The following is a 21,809-nucleotide window of genomic DNA, read 5'->3' on the forward strand; positions in this document are numbered from 1 at the left end:
AAATTAAGGAAAACCCAAAAATGTGTTATAAATACATAAAGAGCAAGAGGATAACTAAGGAAAGAGTAGGGCCTTTGAGACTAAAAAGGTAACCCATGTGAGGAGGCGGAAGATGTGGGTATGGTTCTTAATGAATACTTTGCGTCTGTCTTCACAAAAGCAGGGGACGCTGCAGAGATTGTAGTTAAGGAGGAGGAGTGTGAAATATTGGATGGGATAAACATAGTGAGAGAGGAAGTATTAAGGGGTTTAGCATCTTTGAAAGTAGATAAATCGCCAAGCCCGGATTAAATGTATCCCAGGCTGTTACGAGAAGCAAGGGAGGAAATAGAGGAGGCTTTGACCATCATTTTCCAATCCTCCCTGGCTACAGGGAGGATTGGAGGACTGCTAATGTTGTACCGTTGTTTAAAAAAGGAGACAGAGATAGACTGAGCAATTATAGGCCAGTCAGTCTAACCTTGGTGGTGGGCAAATTATTGGAATCAATTCTGAGGGACAGCATAAATCATCATTTAGAAAGGCACAGGTTAATCAAGAAAAGTCAGCATGGATTTATTAAGGAAAGGCCGTGTCTGACTAACTTGATTGAATTTTTTGAGCAGGTAACAAAGACGGTCATGAGGGTAATTCGGTTGATGTAGTGTATATGGATTTTAGCAAGGCTTTTGACAAGGTCCTACATGGCAGACTGGACAAAAAAGTAAAGGCCCATGGGATCCAAGGGAAGGTGGCTCGTTGGATCCAAAATTGGCTCAGTGGCAGGAAGCAAAGCATAATGGTTGACGGATGTTTTTGTGACTGGAAGACTGTTTCTAGTGGGGTCTCGCAAGGCTCAGTGCTAGGTCCCTTGCTTTTTATGGTGCATATTAATGATTTGGACTTGAAGGTGGGGGGCTTGATCAAGAAGTTTGCAGATGATGCATTTGGGGAGGGCAAACATGGCAGGGGAGTACACAATAAATGGGAGGATACTGAGAGGTGCAGAGAAACAAAGGGACCTTGGAGTGCATGTCCACAGATCCCTGAAGGTATCAGGACAGATAGATAAGGTGGTTAAAAAGGCATGCGGGATATTTTCCTTTATTAGCCGAGGCATAGAATATAAGAGCAGGGAAGATATGCTAGAACTGTATAAAACATTAGTTTGGCCACTAACTTGATTGAATTTTTTGAGCAAGTAACTAGGAGGGTTGATTGAGTCCTGCATACAGTCCTGTAATGTGGTGACCAGAAAAGATGTGATTGCACTAGAGAGGGTACAGAGGTGATTTACAAGGATGTTGCCAGGGCTGGAGAATTTTAGCTATGAGAAAAGATTGGATAGGCTGGGATTGTTTTCTTTGGAACAAAGGAGGCTGAGGGGAGATTTAATTGAGGTATATAAAATTATGACTGGACTAGATAAAGTGTATAGGGAGGACCTATTTCCCTCGGCGGATGGGTCTGTGACTAGGGGGCATAGATTGAAAGTAATTGGTAGAAGGATTAGAGGGGAGCTGAGGAGATATTTTTTCACCCAGAGGGTGGGGGTCTGGAACTCACTGCCTGAAAGGGTGGTAGAGGCAGAAACCCTCAACTCATTTAAAAAATACTTGGATGCGCACTTGAAGTGCCGTAACCTACAGGGCTCCGGACCAAATGCTGGAAAGTGGGATTAAGCTGGATAGCTGTTTTTTGGCCGGCACGGACACGATGGGCCGAATGGCTTCCTTTTGTGCTGTAACATTCTATGATTAATGACCAGGACCTTTTAGTTGTAATTGGTCACCATTTCAGTGTATTCATAATGTTCCACCAAAAACCACTCGTGGCCTTTAGCGCTGTCGGACGCAGAGATCAACTTTTAGATTTCTATCTGTCAAAAGTTTTTTTTGGCTGTTGTATTGAAAATCCCCCAAATAGGGAGTTGGCTTACATGTGAGTTGTTGCATCCTCAAAGGTGAGATCTTACTGCTGGTCCTGAAGCTATTAGAAACTGGATAGTTAAGTTTTGATTAATAGTCAGTTTTGCATTTAAAAGCAAAATGCTTGGGCATTGCATTTAATGAAGAAGTTTGTTCACATTTTGCAGTAAATTCTGGAACTAATTTCTTGTGTATATAAAGGAAGGATGTTGATTTATATTGTGCCTTTCACATCCTCAGGACATCCCAAAGTGCTTCATAGGCAATTATTTTGAAGTGTAGGCAAATGTGGCAGCTAATTTGCTCACAGCAAGGTCCAACAAACGGCAATGAGATAAATGAACAGTTAATCTGTTTTGGAGGTGGTTGACGAATAAATATTAGCCAGGAACTCTTCTGTTCTTCTTTGAATAGTGCCATGGGATTGTCCACCTGACCAGGCAGATGGAGGGCCATGGTTTAACATCTCATCCAAAAGACAGCAATCTCAACGATGCAACACTCTCTCAGTATTGCACTGAAGTGTCAGCCTAGATTATGTGCTCAAGTCTTTGCAGTGGGCATTGAACCCATGACCATTGCAAAATTTATATTTCAAGATGGCAGACCTGTGCTTAATGGGAATGGAATGCTTTTTCTGGCTACCCATTGTAAGTGAGGAGTATTTCCCCAGGGATAGACTAATCAGAGACACAGAGGATGAATCTATTTTCTGCTGAATCTCTACAGGATCAAACTTGGAGCCTTCCACCTTCTCAAGTGTAAATTTGTCCTATTTGCCACATGCTTGTGCTGTCGCGTGAGATTCCCAATTCAATGCAATATTATACTTAACCATGGAGACCCACACTCATCACTAGCTAGTTTCAGGTCATCTACATTTATTTCACTTCTATCCCTTTTGGCTGTAGAGAGAGGAGCCTTCAGTTATGATGGATTCAAATCCATGTTTAAGATGTGAAAGAACAATGCAGCAAAATGGCTCATTATCTAGCTATCCCAAGTTTGGAGTAACTAAGTCAATTTGTTAAAACTATATCATTGAATGTTTCCAAAGTCACCCAATTGTTTTGAAGTGCTAAGAATTAAGATTTTACTTGTACAGAAACAAGATCCTATCTGAAATACTGCATCAGTTTTGGGTACCACACCTTAGGAAGGGATATATTGGCTTTGAAGGGGGTGCAGCGCAAATTTACCAGAATTATACCAGGGCTTAAAGGGTTAAATTATGAGGACAGGTTGAAAAAATTGGCTTGTAATTATGATTTTGGGCAAGCTGAATGATATAATTGACATCTATATGCAATATAGGAATAAAATGTTACGTAGGTGGAGAGCCTGATGAGGGTGCCACCGATACAGAACGAAAATGCATTTTTATTTGCAAAGAGAAACTGTCTCAAATTTCGAGACCAACGGATTGGTTAGTCGAGTAACAAAACATTTACTTTGGACAGTCAACCCTTTCAAATACAGGAAGTCCTGATATTTATATTGTGCAACTATCAGCAATTGAAATTTGCAAACTAATTTGGCCTAGGATCTAAGACCCCTTTTATATATTGAGATGAAGGAAATGAACTTGGATCATAAGCTTAGCAACAGGTAATGACATTATAACAGTGGGTTACTGATGTATGCAGTGGCCTATAATGACGAATACCATTGGTAAATGCAGACTACAAGTGTACCAATTAGTTGTTTCCTATCTGTATCTGTAAAGGCACTAATTGTAAAGTGAACTTTATTCCAAAGGCAGTTCATGCAAAAACAAAACAACTTCATGTGGAAGTGGTGATATTTTAGTAAAGTTTAACTGACAGTTTCAATTGGCTAACAGAACAGTAATTTTATTCTGTGTAGAGTTCCTCTCCTTTTGTATCTGATTTTTTTTTTAATCATTGGACTAATATACATAAATGGGTTTGACATAATAGTCATTACAGAGGCATGGTTGCAAAATGACCACGGTTGGGAACTAAATATTCCAGGGTACTTGACATTTAGAAAAGTCAGGCAGAATGGAAAAGGAGGGGTTGTAGCCCTAAGAATAAAGGATGACATAAGAACAGTGGTGAGAAAGGATCTTGGCTTGGAAGATCAGGAAGTAGAATCAATGTGGGTGGAAATTAGAAATAACAAGGGGCAGAAAATTCTGGTGGGAGTAGTTTATAGGCCCCCTAATAGTAGCAATACCGTTGGACAGAGTATTAATCATGAAATAATAGGAGCTTGTAACAAAGGAAATGTAGTCATCATGGGGTACTTTAATTTGCATATAGACTGGGCAAATCAAATTAGCAAAGGTAGTTTGGAAGACTAGTTCATGGAATGTAATCGAGACGGTTTCCTAGAGCAATACGTCATGGAACCAACCAGGGAACAGGCTATTTTAGATCTTGTATTATGTAATGAAATAGGGTTAATTAGTAATCTCGCAGTAAAAGAACCTCTAGGGAAGAGTGATCATAATATGATACTTTCAAACTGAATGTGAAATTCTAACATACTTAAGTCAGAAACTAGAGTCTTAATCTTAAATAAAGTCAATTACATAGGTATGTCAAATAAAATAGTCAAATATAGTCCAACTATAGTCCAAATATAGTCAAAATATAGTCCAACGATTTCAAATAAAATCGTTGGACTATAACTTGGTGTTGTAAAATTGTTTACAATTAAAGAGTTTGACAGTTGAAAAGCAATGGCAAACATTTAAAGAAATATTTCAATATTCTCAACAAGTATACATTCCTTTGAGAAATAAAAACTCCATGGGAAAAGTGACCCATCTGTGGCTAACTAAAGAAGTTAAGGAGAGTATTAGTTTGAAAGAAGAGGCCTATAATGTTGCCAAGAAAATTAATAAGCATGGGGATTGGGAGAGTTTTAGAAACCAATAAAGGATGTCCAAAAAATTGATTTAAAAAAAAGGGAGAAAATAGAATATGAAAGTAAACTATCAAGAAATATAAAAACAGATTGTAAGAGCTTCTACAAGTATGTAAAAAGGAAGAGTGTAGCAAAAGTAAACGTTGGTCCCTTAGAGGTTGAGACAGGAGAAATTATAACGGGGAATCAGGAAATGGCAGATGCGTTAAACAGATATTTTGTATCTGTCGTCACAGTAGAAGACACAAAAAGCATACCAAAAATAGTAGGGAACCAAGGGGTAAATGAGAGTGAGGAACTTAAAACAATTAATATCACTAGAGAAAAAGTACTGGACAAACTAATGGGACTAAAAGCCGACAAATCCCCTGGACCTGATAGCCTGCATCCTAGGGTTCTAAAGGAGGTGGCTGAAGAGAAAGTGGATGCATTGGTTATGATCTTCCAAAATTCTCTAGATTCTGGAATGGACCCAGTGGACTGGAAAGTAGCAAATGTTACCCCGCTATTCAGGAAGAGAGGGAGAGAGAAAACAGGAACCACAGGCCAGTTAACCTGACATCGACCATCAGGAAAATGCTGGAATCCATTATTAAGGAAATGGTAACAAGGCACTTAGAAAATCATAATACGATTAGGTAGAGTCAACATGGTTTTATGAAAAGGAAATAGTGTTTGACATTTGTTAGTTTTTTGAGAATGTAACTAGCAGGGTAGATAAAGGGGAACCAGTGGTTGTAGTATATTTGGATTTTCAAAAGGCATTCTATAAGGTGCCACATAAAAGGTTGTTGCACAAGATAATGGCTCATGGGGTTGGGGGTAATATATTAGCATGGATAGAGGATTGGTTAAAGGACAGAAAACAGAGAAGGGATAAACGGGTCATTCTCAGGTTGGCAGGCTGTAACTAGTGGGGTGCCTCAAGGATCGGTGCTTGGGCCTCAGCTATTTACAATCTCTATTAATGACTTAGATGAAGGGACCGAGTGTAATGTATCGAAGTTTGCTGACGATACAAAGCTAGGTGGGAAAGTAAGCTGTGAGGAGGACACAAAGAGTCTGCAAGAGGATCTGGACAGGTTAAGTGAGTGAGCAAGAAGGTGGCAGATGGAGTATAATGTGGGGAAATGTGAGGTTATTCACTTTGGTAGGAAGAATAGAAAAACAGAATATTTTTTAAATGGTGAGAAACTATTAAATGTTGGTGTTCAGAGAGACTTGTGTGTCCTCATACAAGAAACACAAAAAGTTAGCATGCAGGTACATCAGGCAGTTAGGAAAGCAAATGGCATGTTGGCCTTTATTGCAAGGGGGAGTGGAGTACAAGAGTAAGGAAGTCTTACTACAGTTGTACAGGGCTTTAGTGAGACCTCACCTGGAGTGCTGCGTACAATTTTGGTCTCCTTATCTAAGGAAGGATATACTTGCCTTGGAGGCGGTACAATGAAGGTTCACTAGATTAATTCCTGGGATGAGAGGGCTGCCCTATGAGGAGAGGTTGAGTAGAATGGGCCTATTCCCTCTGGAGTTTAGAAGAATGAGCGGTGATCTAATTGAAACATGTAAGATTGTTAGGGGGCTTGACAGGGTAGATGCTGAGATTGTTTCCCTTAGCTAGAGAGTCTAGAACCAGAGGGCATGACCGCAGGATAAGGAGTAGGCCATTCAAGACTGAGGTGAGGAGGAATTTCTTCACGCAGAGGGTTGTGAATCTTTGGAATTTTCTACCCCAGAGGGCTGTGGATGCAGAGTCATTGAATATGTTCAAGGCTGGGATGGAAAGATTTTTGGACTCTAGGGGAATCGAGGGATATGGGGACCGGGCGGGAAATTGGAGTTGAGGTCGAAGATCAGCAATGATCTGATTGAATGGCGGAGCAGGCTCGAGGGGCTGTATGGCCTACTCCTCCTATTTCTTATGTCCTTATGTTCTAATAGATAAATCTGGGTCCGATAAAGAATATTTATATCTGATTTCTTTAATGAGTGCTTATGCCACCAGGTGACCAGCGAGAGGAACAGCAAGCATAAGTCACTAAATACAGCGATGGAACTGCATTTGTGCTGGTGATTTTCTGTTCTTTCACAATGACTTTGAAAGCCTTTTATGCAAAAAAAAGCTTCTAACAGTCAGTCAGTGTAAAATTTCCCATATTTGGCCTATGTCTAAGATTCGTGCCCTTTTCTGAAGCCATTTTTTCTTGCACCTGAGGAGAATTTATTGCTCTCTAGGCAGCATAAGAAGGAACGTAGGAATAACCATATTTCCTGCTATGTTGGGAAGTCTGAATGTTGTGCAAGGAGAAGATAGAGAGTTGTTATCGTCTGTCTATTGAAGTAATTTATGTAGCATTCTTTGGCATGCATTGGGAGCATGCTGGATCGCTGGATTGCTTTCTGGTGACACCTCTGCCTGACATGAAAAATGCGTTAAAGGATTTGTTAGGATGGGAGGCCAATTTTACTTCAAGTAGAAAATATGAATGACATTATAATCATTATTATGCATGATAACTGAAAACTGGTAGTGTGCATCATGACTGAAAACTGATAGAGTGCATCATCCCTGCTTTCTCTTTCTCTCCCCCACCCACACCCCCCACCATTGAGGGAAAATGCCTCAAAGCAATGCTTGTTAAACTAGTGCTCTATTTATAATTTGCATAAGGTTCTGCCCATTATAGGAAGAATATTAGAGCTGTGGAAAAATTACAGTCAAGATTCACTGAAATGATACTAAGATTGAGAAATATGAAGCATAGCTCAAAATTGGGCATTTTCACACTGGAGCAGAGGTTAAGGGGGAACCTAATGGAGGTTTTCAAAATTGAAATATTTTGTAAATAGTTGTGGCAAAAATTTGTCGAAGATTTAACAAATCATAGAGTGGTTACAGCACAGAAGGAGCCCTTTTGGCCGATCAAGCCCGTGCCGGCTCTTTGTAAGAGCAACCCAGTTAGTCCCATTCCCCTGGTCTTTCCCCGTAGCCCTGTAAATTTTTTCTCCATGTAATTATCCAATTCCTTTTTGAAAGCCTCAATTGAATCTACTTTCACCACCCTTTCAGGCAACACATTCCAGATCATAACTACTCGCTGCTTTAAAAAAAAGTTTTTCCTCATGTCACCTTTGGTTCTTTTGCCAATCACCTTAAATCTGTGTCCTTTGTTTCTCGACCCTTCCGCTAATGGGAACAGTTTCTCTTTATTAACTTTTTCTAAACCCTTCATGATTTTGAACACTTCTTTCAAATCTCCTCTTAACCTTCTGTGCTCTTAGGAGAACAAACCCAGCTTCTCCAGTCTATCCACGTAACTGAAGTCCCTCATCCTTGGAACCATTCTAGTAAATCTTTTCTGCAGCCTCTCTAAAGCCTTGACATCCTTCCTAAAGTGTGGTGCCCAGAATTGGACACAATACTCCAGTTGTGGCCTAAGCAGTGTTTTATAAAGGAGCTACATAACTTCCTTGCTTTTGTACTCTGTCTCTATTGATAAAGCCCAAAATCCCATATGCTTTTTTAACCGCTCTCTCAACCTCTCCTGCCACCTTCGAAGATTTGTGCACATGTACCCCCAGGTGTCTCTGTTCCTGTACCCCCTTTAGAATTGTGTGTGGTGTTGGCTTCTTTAATTCTGTCACAGTATATAAACAGTTTAAAAACCAGCTCCACTCAGCAAGTTTAACTTGACACAGTTGTTACTGTTTATTTGAAAATGGTGTAGAATTTAAGTCTGAGTTTAACTGGAAGCTTTTTTAAAAAAAAGTTATTTAAACCTGCTTGCTCCATATTACTCTTTTGAAGGTTTTCATTCAACCTGTTCAAATCAGTCTTGGAATTGGCTATTGGGATATAGACTGGAACATCAATTTAAAATGGAATTGGATAACTGCTTGCAAATAATGAATATTGAAGGAAAGGGTAGAAAAATTGGATTAGTTAGCTTGAATAGCTAACCTCCCAGCACAGGCATGATGGGCTGAATGACCTCATTCTGGATTGTAATTTACATGTTTCCAATCCATTTAAGTCATCTACGGAACTTAAGTTATGGACGAAAATAAACATGTTGATCATTACGTGTGTGGAAAGTACTTGATTTTGAATCTTGCACAATATTTTATGACCTAAAATATGCATTTTTATTTTTCATCAGGTACCAATTTTTTCTGCAACTTAAACAAGATATTCTTAGTGGAAGGTGAGTATCATTATTGTAGCTTTGAAAGTTATTTTAGCAACCAATCCTGTTGCCTAAAGAACTGACATATGATGTAGAATTTTCAGTGTAACAAAATAAGGCTATAGTCTGGGAGAAACCTTTTTCATTTTAAAATGGACTCAAAATTTATTTTGTTATACATTTGATGGTTTAGCCAGGGGGGTCCCTCCCAAGATTCCATGCCTCTCTTCCCCCTCTCTCTAAAAAATCAATTAAAACCCATATTTTCTCCCAGGCCTTCAATTATCTCTCCTAAATACATACTCCAGGCTCTCTCGCTCCTATTCCTCATGCTACTACTCTATAAAATCCCGTGGGACATTATGTACATTAAAGTCCTCTATAAATGCACGTTGTTGTAGTAAATCATTGCCTTCTGATGCAGAGTGTTTTGTTTTCAACATCCTGCCATTCAGCAGTGTTCTGGTCAATGGTTGGTCCACAACTGCAGACAGTACTCTGTATAATTTGATTTCTTGTATATGTAGTTGATTTATAGTTCCCTAGTACCTCGAGGTTAATTTCTGCAGAACCTTAACTAGATTCTGAGGCATGAGATTGTAGATTTTATAGTCCGTCTGTCAAGAATTTAGGAACATTTCAGTATAACAATTTTTACAATACTGCACAAAAGCAGTGCCAAGCTATGACTTTGTTTGGGGGGTGGGGGGGGGCGGGGGTTGTGGTGGTGGAGAAAGTGCATCCTAAATTGATTAAAATCAGTTTATTGAGTTTAGTTTCTGAATTCCCAGTAAAAGCAGTCACTTAATATATAGCTATCTCACTTGATTTTTTTTTCATTGAAATGCAAGACAATTAAATGCTGGACCAATATCTGATGTATTGATGCCTGGTGTTCTGAGAATGGTGTCAGTTGAATTGTGCAAGGTGCAGTGTATGGGAATTGTGGAGCTGCATATCAAAGGAGATTAGAAAATTGGTGTCGCCTGACACCATTTGGACTTAGAATAGCAGATACACTAGGCATTGGTTCCAGAACAACAACTTGCATTTAAGTAGCAATTTCAACGTTAATAATACATCCCAAAGCACGCCAGAGGTGAAAACAGACAACAAACAGCGAAAAAAGTGTTGCGTTTAAAGGCTAGGTTTTGAGGAGGCCTTTGAAGGAGGGGAGAGAAATAGCAGGGTGCAGGACCAAGAAAGCTGAAAGCTCTGCACTAGTGAAGGAACATAGAGATGGAAGAATGGCCCTCTCTTCCTCAGCTACATAATGTTTACTGGCAACATCATATGCATACATTGTGTCAGGTTCCACGCATACACTGACACCACCCAGCTCTATTTCTCCACTACCTTTCTCGACCCCTCCACTGCCCGTGTTTGTCTGACATCCAGTCTAGGATGAGTCGCAATTTCCTCCATTTAAACTTGTGAAGACTGATTCCATCATCTTCGACCCCTGGCACGAATTCCGTACCCTTGCCACAGATTCTATCGCCCTCCCAAGCCATTCTCAGGCTGAACCAGTGTGTTTGCAACATCGGTGTCCTACTTAACTCTGAACTGAGCTTACGACCCCATATTCACTCTCATGATAATTACCGCCTACTTCCATCTGATTACATCGCCTGCCACCGCCCCTATCCCATCCCATTTGCTGCTGAAATCCTCATCCGTGACTTCTGTTACCTCCAGACTCGACAGTTCCAATGCTGTATTGGCCCACCTTCCATTCTATACCCTCTATAAACTTCAGCTTATCCAAAACTTTGCTGCTCGTATACTATCCTGCACACAGTTCCACTCACCAATCACTTCTGTCTTTGCTGACCTACATTGGATCCCGGTCTTCCAACACCTCTTTAAAAATCTCATCCCCATATTTAAATCATTTTTCAGCCTTGCCCCTTCCCGTCTCTGTAGCCTCCTCCAGTCCAACAACCCGCTTTCCTCAGCTCCTTTCACTCCACCATTGACAGCTATGCCTTCAGCTGTCTATACCCCACGCTTTGGAATTCCCTGCCCAAGACTCTCCTCTCTATCCACCTCTTTCATCAAGCTTCTCGTTTGGCTTGGCATCCATATATTTCTGATTTTGCCTGAGAATCTTGGGATGCTTTTCTGTGTTAAAGATGCTATATGTAACAGTCTTTGGACAGAGCATTGGTGTAATCGAGGCTGGAGGTGACAGATGTGGATGAGGGTTTCAGTGACGTGGGTGGAAATGGGTGGTTTTGTTGTCTAGGTCATGATTTGAAGCTCAGCACAGGGTCAGCAATACAGTTACAGAGGAAAAGGAGAACGTGGAAAACTCACAGGAGAGAAAATCCACAGCTAATGGTAACTCATTTCTATCTATTTGTAGAGTTTTTACTTTCATTCACTCAGTTCAGTTAACTTCTGTTTGAAAAAGAGCTTAATTGATAGGAATAAAACTGCTCGTCTTATGATTCCACCGTTAACTAATCTCAGTAGTTGCGTTACAGTCCAAGGGATGGAAGAATCGGCCCAGGTGTTCTGTCCTGATTATTGAATGACGCTCGTTGGAGGTGCACATGTCTGAACATTGGGGGGTGAGCGCAGCCAATGCAGTCTCATATAGGGCATTCACTGATGAATTATAGCCAATTGGACATGATAGTAGAGAACAATTTCCCAGCAAGCATTTCACCTCTTCAGCAGGGAGAAAATTAGGGAAGATGGGGGGCGACAAATAAAATGCTCCATTAAATGACTTTTCAAGATATTTTACAATGTTCTGCAATTAGTGATAAGGGGTCATCAATTTTAAATCCTCATTGGAACATGGAATGCATTGTCACGGGGAGTGGTTGAGGCAGAGACCATTTCATTATTTAAAGGAGAAGTGGATAAATATTTGAAGCAGAGGTAGATAGAACTATGGAGTGTAATTGGTTTTGGATTGCTCAAGCAAAGAGCTGGTACAGACATACCATAGAACCATAGAAAAGATACAGCATAGAAGGGGGTCATTTGGCCCATCATGTTCGCATCGGCCGAAGAATAACCAGGTGCCCATTCTAATCCCACCTTCCTGCACGCAGTCCGTAGCCCTGCAGCTTACAGCACTTCAGGTGCAGGTCCAGGTACTTTTTAGAAGAGTTGAGGGTCCCTGCCTCTACCGCCAATTCGGGCAGCGAATTCCGTACACCCACCACTCTCTGGGTAAAAAAGTTTTTCCTCATGTCCCCTCTGATCCTTCTGCCAGTCAGCTTAAATCTATGTCCTCTAGTTCTTGAACTCTCTGCTGGGGGAAACAGGTACTTCCTGTCTACTCTATCTAGGCCCCTCGTAATTTTGTACACCTCAATCCAGTCTTCCCTCAGCCTCCTCTGCTCTAAGGAAAACAACCCAGCCTATCCAATCTCCCCTCGTAGCTGCAATTATCAAGCCCTGGCAACATTCTTGTAAATCTTCTCTGCACTCTCTCTCCAGAGCAATTACATCCTTCCTGTAATGTGGTGACCAGAACTGCGCACAATACTCCAGCTGTGGCCTTACCAGCGTTTTATACAGTTCCATCATTACATCCCTGCTTTTGTATTCTGTACCTCGGCTAATAACGGAGAGCATTCCGTATGCCTTCTTCACAACCTTATCTACCTGTACCGCCACCTTCAGGGACCTGTGCACATGCACTCCAAGGTCTTTCACTTCCTCTACCCCTCAATATATTCCCGTTTACTGCGTATTCCCTTTTACTGTTTGCCCTCCCTAAGTGCATTACCCCTCACTTTCCCGGGTTGAACTCCATTTGCCACTTATCCGCCCACTCCACCAACCCATTGATATCTTCTTGGAGTCTGCAGCTATTCTCTTCACTATCAACTACATGGCCAATTTTTGTGTCATCTGCAAATTTGCCAACCATGCCCCCTACATTCAAGTCCAAATCATTATTACATACCACAAACAGCAAGGGACCCAACACTGAGCCCTGTGGCACACCGCTGGAAATGGATTTCCATTCGCAAAGATATCCATTGACTTTTACCCTTTGTTTCCTGTTACTGAGCCAATTTTGGATCCAATTGGCCACATTTCCCTGTATCCCATGGTCTTTTACCTTTCTGACCAGTCTGCCATGTGGGACCTTGTCAAATGCCTTACTAAAATCCATGCAGACAACATCCACTGCACTACCCTCATCAATCCTCCTTGTCACTTCCTCAAAGAATTCAATCAGATTTGTAAGGCATGACCTTCCCTGAACAAATCCATGCTGACTATCCCTGATTAAACCATGCTTTTCCAAGTGACAGTTTATCCTATCTCTCAGTATTGATTCTAATAGTTTGCCCACCACTAAGGTAAGACTGACCAGCCTATAATTGTTCGGCCTTTCCTTCATACCCTTTTTAAACAATGGTACTACGTTTGCAGTCCTCCGGTACCTCCCCTGCATTTAGTGAGGATGGGAAAATGACCCTCAGAGCATCCGCTATTTCCTCCCTGGCTTCCTTCAATAGCGTAGGAAACAATCCATCCGGCCCTGGTGATTATCAACTTTCAAGGATTCCAGGCCCTCTAGTACTTGCTCTCTCGTTATGTTTACCTTATCCAATATTTCACACCTCTCCTCTAACTACTATGTCTGGATCATTCCTTTCCTTTGTGAAAATGGAGACAAAATATTCATTTAAAACCCTACCCACATCCTCTGCTTCTACACACAAGTTACCCTTATCATCCCTGATAGGTCCTACCTATTCTTAATGTACCGATAAAATATCTTTGGGTGTTCTTTAATCTTACTAGCTAATATTTTTTCATGCCCTTTCTTTGATTTCCTTATTTATGTCATCCCTGTACTTTCTACACTCCTCTAGGCTTTCTGCAGTATTTAGTTTTCTGTGACAGTCATAAGCTTTCTTTTTCTTCTTTATCTTACCCCGTATACTTCTAGACAACCAGGGGGCTCTAAATTTGGCAGTGCCTTTTTCTTTGAGGGGACATGTCTGCATTGTACCTGTAGAATTTCACTTTTTAGTGCCTCCCACTGGCTTGCCACTGATCTCTCCTCAAGTAGTTGTGTCCAGTCCACTTCTGCCAAATCACCTCTTAGTTCTGTAAAATTTGCCTTCCCTCAATTTAAAACGTTTACTCCTGATTTAACTGTCCTTTTCCATAATAATGCTAAAACTAACTGAATTGTGGTCACTATCCCCAATATGGTCACCCATTGTCACTTCAACCACTTGCCCATCTTCATTTCCCAGGACTAAATCTAGAATTGCATCCCCTCTTGTTGGGCTTGTCACGTACTGGCTAAAAAAGTTCTCCTGGACACCGCTCAAGAATTTTGCACCCTCTGTGCCCCTCACACTGTTTGAATCCCAGTTGATGTTAGGGTAGTTGAAGTCCCCTACTATTATTGCCCTCTTATTTTTGCACTCAAATTTGCCTATATATTTGTTCTTCTATCTCCCTTTTGCCATTTGGGGGTCCATAGTACACTCCTAGTAGTGTGACTGCCCCTTTTTTATTTCTTAGCTCAACCCATATGGCCTCGATTGATGATCCGTTTAGCATATCATCCCTTCTCACAACTGTAATTAATTCTTTAACCAATCATGCTATCCCCCTTCCTTTTTTATCACCCACTCTATCCTGCCTGAAAACTCTATATCCAGGGATATTGAGCTCCCAATTATCCCCCTCTTTAAGCCAGGATACCGTTATAGCAATGATATCATGCTGCCATGTGTCTATCTGTGCCCTTAGCTCATCTGCTTTGTTTGTAATAGTTCTTGCATTGAAGTATATACCCTTTAACCCCGTCAAATTCCTGTGCTGAACACTTTTTTTATTCGTTCATGGGATGTGGGCGTCGCTGGCGAGGCTGGCATTTATTGCCCATCCTTAATTGCCCGTGAGAAGGTGGTGGTGAGCCTCCTTCTTGAACCGCTGCAGTCAGTGTGGTGAAGGTTCTCTCACAGTGCTGTTGGAAGAGAGTTCCAGGATTTTGACCCAGCGACGATGAAGGAACGGCGATATATTTCCAAGTTGGGATGGTGTGTGACTTGGAGGGGAACGTGCAGGTGTTGTTTCCATGTGCCTGCTGCTCTTGTCCTTCTAGGTGGTAGAGGTCGCGGGTTTGGGAGGTGCTGTCGAAGAAGCCTTGACGAATTACTGCAGTGCATCCTGTGGATGGTACACACTGCAGTCACTGTGCGCCGGTGGTGAAGGGAGTGAATGTTTAGGGTGGTGGATGGGGTGCCAATCAAGTGGGCTGCTTTGTCCTGGATGGTGTCGAGCTTCTTGAGTGTTGTTGGAGCTTCACTCATCCAGGCAAGTGGAGAGTATTCCATCACACTCCTGACTTGTGCCTTGTAGATGGCGGAAAGGCTTTGGGGAGTCAGGAGGTGAGTCACTCGCCAGAGAATACCCAGCCTCTGACCTGCTCTTGTAGCCACAGTATTTATGTGGCTGGTCAAGTTAAGTTTCTGGTCAATGGTGACCCTCAGGATGTTGATGGTGGGGGATTTGGTGATGGTAATGCCGTTGAATGTCAAGGGGAAGTGGTTAGACTCTCTCTTTAACCTTGCTTCGTTTGCTTTTGAGTCACTAACTGCTTTTCTACTTCCCGTTTCCTCCTCTGAATTTGTCCTATCTGTACCTGCCCTTTGCTTCCCATCCCCCTGCCATACTAGTTTAAACCCTCCCCAACAGAACAAACACATGCCCCCGTGAGGATATTGGTCCTGGTTCTGCATGGTGCAACCCATCCCGCTTGTACAGGTCCCGCCTTTCCCAGAATCGGTCCCAATGCCTCAGGAATTTAAACCCCTCCCTCCTACACCATCTCTCAAGCCACGCATTCATCTGGCCTATTCTCCTATTTCTGCTCTCGCTAGCACGTGGCACTGGGAGTAATCCTGAGATTGCTACCTTAGAGGTCCTGCTTTTTAATTTATTTCCTAACTCCCTATATTCTGTTCGCAGGACCTCATCCCTTTTTTTTAAAACCGATGTCGTAGGTACCGATATGGACCACGACCTCTGACTATTCACCCTTCCCCTTCCGCATGTCCTGCAGCCGCTCCGTGACATCCTTGACCCTAGCACCAGGGAGGCAACGTACCATCCTGGAGTCACGTCTGCAGCAGCAGGCACACCTATCTGTTCCCCTTACGATGGAATCCCCTATCACTATTGCTCTCCCATTCTTTTTCCTTCCCTCCTGTACAGCTGAGTCACTCGTGGTGCCATGGTCTTGGCTCTTGCTGCATTCCCCTGATAAACCATCTCTCCCAACAATATCCAACGCGGAATATCTGTTTGAGAGGGAGCTGGCCCCAGGGGACTCCTGCTGTACCGGCCTAGTCCTTTTACTCTGCCTGGCGGTCACCCATTTCCTTTCTGCCTGCGTAATCTTTACCTGCGGTGTGACCACCTCACTGAACATGCTATCCACGATAATCTCAGCATCGCGGATGCTCCACAGTGAATCCACCCGCAGCCCCAGCTCCGAAATGCGGTTAGCCAGTAGCTGCAGCTGGACACACTTCCTGCATACATGGTCACCAGGGACGCCAGTAGTGTCCACGACTTCCCACATAGCACAGGAGGAGCATATCACGGATGCAAGCTCTGCTGCCATGACTTGCCTTCGATTAAGCTCGTAGTTACTCCCTTTAAGGAGTTTTACTCCTTTAAATTACTCTTAATTTAGAGAATGTTAACTACACTAGGGACCTTGATTTACTAAAAAAAACTCTCCTTGCTATAACTAAATTAAGTTTAGTTTTTTTTTAATAAATTTAGTTTTATGCTATAAGTTACTTAGCCCACAGTCCTGAGAAAGAAGAAAACAGAAGAGATACTCACCACCAACCACTTACCTGTGACGTCACACTGCAGTTTAGTTTTGTTGCTGTGACCTGCTCTCTGTATGCTCCTCTCCGCTCACTAATCAAATGCACCTCACCCCTTACTGCACTGAATCCCCTCACTCACCAAATTCCCAATTATAGACTCTGCCAATAGCTGCTACTCCGTGCGTTAGCAAAACCCTTCTGAATTTATGCTGGCTAGAATGCCAATCACCTGAGTCAGGCCCAGCTGACAGTAGATTGCCAGTTCTAACTAGTCACCTAGTCAACTAGGTGCCCAACGTCATTTTAGGCTGCTTGTTTACCACTAACTGAAAACTGCAAGTTAAGATTAAATTTAAGTTAAATGCTTGATGCCAAACTTATAGTCAACTTTTAGATAAAGATCAACCCTTAGAAATCCCCTCACTCACCAAATTCCCAATTATAGACTCTACTGATGGACCTAATGGCGTCCTCCTACCCTGTAAGCTTCTTTGGCTCTAGTTCATTTGGTAAACAAATGCAGAAGTCATGTGTAACATGGAGAGTTAAAAGTATGAAATTGTTTACATTCAATATCAATTATGATTAGAAACGTGCAGGAAATTGCCCAGCAAGTCATTCTTGTGAATTCCTAAAAAGTTAATATTTAATAAGGTTTAGTGGGGAAAAAAAAGGCTCAGAACAAATTTCTAAATTAATTTTTTGATCAAATGGGCATTTGACATGCAGAAACCCATCAGGAACATTTAGTCTCCAGTTCAAGCTACTGAGAAATCTACACGCAGCTGTTAGGTTTCTGTTTGCCCATTATAGAGTGCACACTCTCTACGTGGGGACACATCTCATTTGCCTATATCCAGCATTGTGGTTCATGGTGTTTGTTATAGTGCATACTTAAGAGTTTACCATATTATTTTGTACAATTTTGAACACAAGTCATAAAACTAGCGTAATGCCTGAATATTCAAATATTGTAACTATATTTCCTATCTGATGGTTTCAGCTTTAACAGTTGTAGAGTTTGCAAGGAAGAGTATACTATTCAAAGGCTGCTTACAAATCATACCTGGGAAGTTGACTTTGGTTTTCAAAATTGTGTGGGATTAACCAGATTATACTTAAATATACTCCTTTGAAGTATAAGAAATTTTACTTAGCAAAACCGTCCTGAATTCCTCCTTTGGGGAGTAATTTTATTCAAAGAAAACTGTTCTCTTAAAAACAAAGGAACAGTGATTAACATTAACAGCGTTTAGAACTAGTTTGTATCCAATGTTTTGTTTAAAAGGTATTGGGTGAGTAATGTCCTACTACAGAGGGTCCCAAACTAGGATGGGATGGGGTGGGGCAACGCAACATGGGCCACGAGGATGATGGGCTGGCCAAGAACGAGAGCCTTGATGCAGCCTCGCATACCCAACAGATATGCATTTTGGGACAATCTCAGCATCGTGGGATGTTTGAATCCTTGCTGATTTCTAGAAGTGGACAATTGGATCTATCTGACCTTCTTCTGATGCAATCATAATCAGTTACTGTTGCAGGGATTCAAACATCTGAGTTCGCCCCATAATGCCCCTCCACTGGCTTTGCAAAGCTGCATAGTGAAAATATATTTAAATATTAATGTGAAAAATATTTCTGTGGCATCTCCTGATTGCTGCCTAAAAGTAGAGATCCTTGAAGCAGCTGGCTATTTGAGGCACACCATCCCTACATGACTGAAGGCAAGGTGAGTATTTTGAACATCTCAATTTTTTTTCCCCCCAGTTTTTGCAACCAATGGGGTCGAACCCTGCCAGCTTCTTGGGGACTACATAATATTTCTTAGAAAAATGAGGGGAGGGGAGTGAATGGGACATGAATCTCTGAAGGGGGGTCAGCAAATAAACGTTTGGGAGCCTCTGTCCTACTGTAAGGGTGTTCAAATGTCCAAGCAGTCATAATTGCTGTGGAATAACTGCACTATTTTTCAATTATCCCCTTTTCCAGGTTGCCTTGTCCATACAACATTGCAGCTCTTCTGGCCTCTTACTCTGTTCAGTGTAAGTATATGCTCAACAAATTCAGTTCCTTGTGGAAAACAATTTTGCTTTCCTCCGTTGTGGGTTCATTTGCCCCTTTGAATTTTCCTGTACTGTTCAACATCCTACGCAGCTGTACCATTGCTCCCTGTCTCTAATATTTCCCACCACTGCCATCAATGCTATTGACCAGTCCATCCTCCTTCAGCATCTGTTCTCTGGTATCCAGTTCTGAGTCAGTATTCTCTTCTGCTTCCACTCGTATCTGTCACAATGTAGGCATTCTGTTGCCTCCAACAGCTTCTTTACTTGTACGGTTATCTCTGATGTACTCTTGGTCTCTTCCTTTTCACCATTTATGTGCTACCCCTTGATGATATCATTCAGAAACATGGGGTCAACTTTTACATGTATGCTGACGACAGCAGGCTTTACCTTTCTGCCTGTTCCAGTGATCCCAAAGACTGTTGCTACACTCTTCAACTGCCTGTTCAACATCAAAACCTGGATGAGCCAAAAATTCTTCCAGCTTAATGTTAATGAAACCAAGCCATCCTTTTTGCCCCCTGCTAGTGCCTATGTAACTCTGGGTGTAACTTTACCAACTCCCCAGCTGCCACTTCATGCTGAATTAAGAAGTGCATGCTGCTTGACCCCCAACCACCACTTCCCACCCCCAACATCTGCTCCAATGCAAAGGCCACTTTTCTCCAAGTTCTCCCTCCACCCCTCAATAGCTGGCCCCACTGCCTTATATACAAACTTCAACTCCTCCAAAATGCTACAACCCGCATTGTGACCCACACAAATTCCTGCATTCTCATCAGCCTCGCACTCTTCAAACTCCATTGGTTCTCTATGTGCCAGGAAGTTGATTTCAGATTACAGCACAGAAACAGGTCATTCGGCCCAACAGGTCTATGCCAGTGTTTGCTCCAAACGAATCTCCTCCTACCCTGTTTCATCTAACCCCATCAACATATTCTTCAAGGTTCTTTGCCCTTGCTTGAAATCTTCCTGCCTTGCATCTCCAAACGCAGCTCCACTCCTCTAACATTGGGTTTCTCCTTGATCCCTGCTTCCTCTGTTTCATCCTTGCTCATTCAGTTGCTTTACTCCTACTTGGTATCCACAGTTTTCCTCCATGTGAAACTATCTGCAGTGCTTCCTGCATACGAGAAGAGCTATAAAAATGTAAGCTGTTGTTAACCCAGCCCTGTTTATAATGGGCTTTGTTAAAATATAGTTCTATCCAATACCAAAATGTTTTTAAGGTATTCATTGTACTATATAAATTGGAAATTGTAAGTACTTTTTTCTTTAGTGAATTCTTTAAATTCTATCTTCTCTTTATCCTGAAAGTCTCCATTTTTCTCCTTCAATTCTAATTCCTCCCTGAACCACTCTTGTGAAAAAACTCTACTGTAATTAACTTCCTTCATGTTCATCTCTAAGGCCCTACTTGCATGCTAATACGTTTCTTTAGTCTGTTTCTCATTTTTCAAAGTTCTCCCTTTTTTTTACCCCTCAGTAAGGGTTGTACACATTTTAATCTTCCATTTTTTGTTTGCTATTTCATCCATTTTGAAGTCTTGCTTATTTCTCTTGGGTATATACCTGTCGTACATTTTTAATAACGTTTTTTAAGAGTTTTCCATTTAGTCCTCCACTGAGATATATCTCAGTAAAACCTTCCACTTACTTTCTTTTAGTTAATGTAGCTTTTTTATTAGAGTTACTAGCACCGATTTTGAAAGATTTCTTGGAAAGGTAGGGAAGGAAAGAAAGGGGGGGGGGTGGGGTGGCAGTATTGATTAAGGAGAATATTGCAGTACTGGAGAGAGAGGATGTCCTGGAGGGGTTAAGGACAGAATCTATTTGATTAGAGTTAAGAAATAAGAGAGGTGCCATTGCACTACTGGGTGTATTCTATAGGCCACCAACTAGTGGAAAAGATATAGAGGAGCACATTTGCAGGGAAATTAGAGAGGTGCAAAAGCTATAGAGTAATGATAACTGGAGATTTCAGCTATCCTAATGTAGACTGGGATAACAATATAAGGGGCAGAGGGGGAGGAATTTTTGAAACGTATTCAAGATAACTTTCTTAACCAGTACGTTTCCGGCCCGACGAGGAAGGAGGTATTGCTGGACTTGGTTCTAGGGAATGAGGTGGGCTAAGTGGAGCATATGTCAGTGGGAGAGCATTTAGGGAGCAATGATCATAGTATCATAAGGTTTAGAGTAGCTATGGAAAAGGACACTGACCACTCTAAAGTAAAAATACTCAATTGGAGGAGGGCAATTTCAATGGGATGAGAACAGATCTGGCCCGGGTAAGTTGGAATCAAAGATTGGCAGACAAAACTGCAATTGAACAGTGGGCGGCCTTTAAAGAGGAGATGGTTCGGGTACAGTCTAGGCACATTCCCACGAGGCAGAAAGGTAGGGCAACCAGAGCTCTGTGGATGACAAAAGAGATAGTAAGTAAGATGAAACGGAAGAAAAGGGGCATATGACAGATGTCAGGTTGATAACACAAGTGAGAACCAGGCAGAATATAGAAAGTTCAGAGGGGAAGTTAAAAAGGAAATGGGCAAAGAGAGAGAGTATGAGAATAGACTGGCGGCCAACATAGAAGGGAATCCAAAAGTCTTCTATAGGCATGTAAACAGTAAACGGGTAGTAAGAGGAGGGGTGGGGTCGGTTAGGGATCATAAAGGAGATCTACTCATGGGGGCAGAAGGGATGGCTGGGCCACTGAATGAGTACTTTGCATCTGTCTGTCTTTACCAAGGAAGATGATACCACAGTCTCAGTAAAGGAAGATATAGTTGAGATACTGGATGGGCTAAAAATTGATAAAGAAGAGGTACATGAAAGGCTAGCTGTACTTAAAGTAGATAAGTCACCCGGTCTGGATGGGATGCATCCTAGGTTGCTGAGGGAAGG

At 41.8% G+C, this 21,809-nt stretch overlaps 1 protein-coding gene across 2 annotated transcripts in view; it reads left to right on the forward strand.

The window, feature by feature from the left end:
• Nucleotides 1–21,809, forward strand: part of ptpn4a (protein tyrosine phosphatase non-receptor type 4a) — a 240,491-nt gene that overhangs the window by 91,756 nt on the left and 126,926 nt on the right. For both annotated transcript variants that reach the window (XM_067987103.1, XM_067987104.1), the window contains 2 exons: nucleotides 8,963–9,007; nucleotides 18,826–18,878. In XM_067987103.1, the coding sequence (XP_067843204.1) occupies nucleotides 8,963–9,007; nucleotides 18,826–18,878 (98 nt within the window). The remainder of the gene's footprint in view (nucleotides 1–8,962; nucleotides 9,008–18,825; nucleotides 18,879–21,809) is intronic.

The sequence above is a fragment of the Heptranchias perlo genome, chromosome 7 (genome assembly GCF_035084215.1).
Source record: "Heptranchias perlo isolate sHepPer1 chromosome 7, sHepPer1.hap1, whole genome shotgun sequence".
Lineage (NCBI taxonomy): Eukaryota > Metazoa > Chordata > Chondrichthyes > Hexanchiformes > Hexanchidae > Heptranchias > Heptranchias perlo.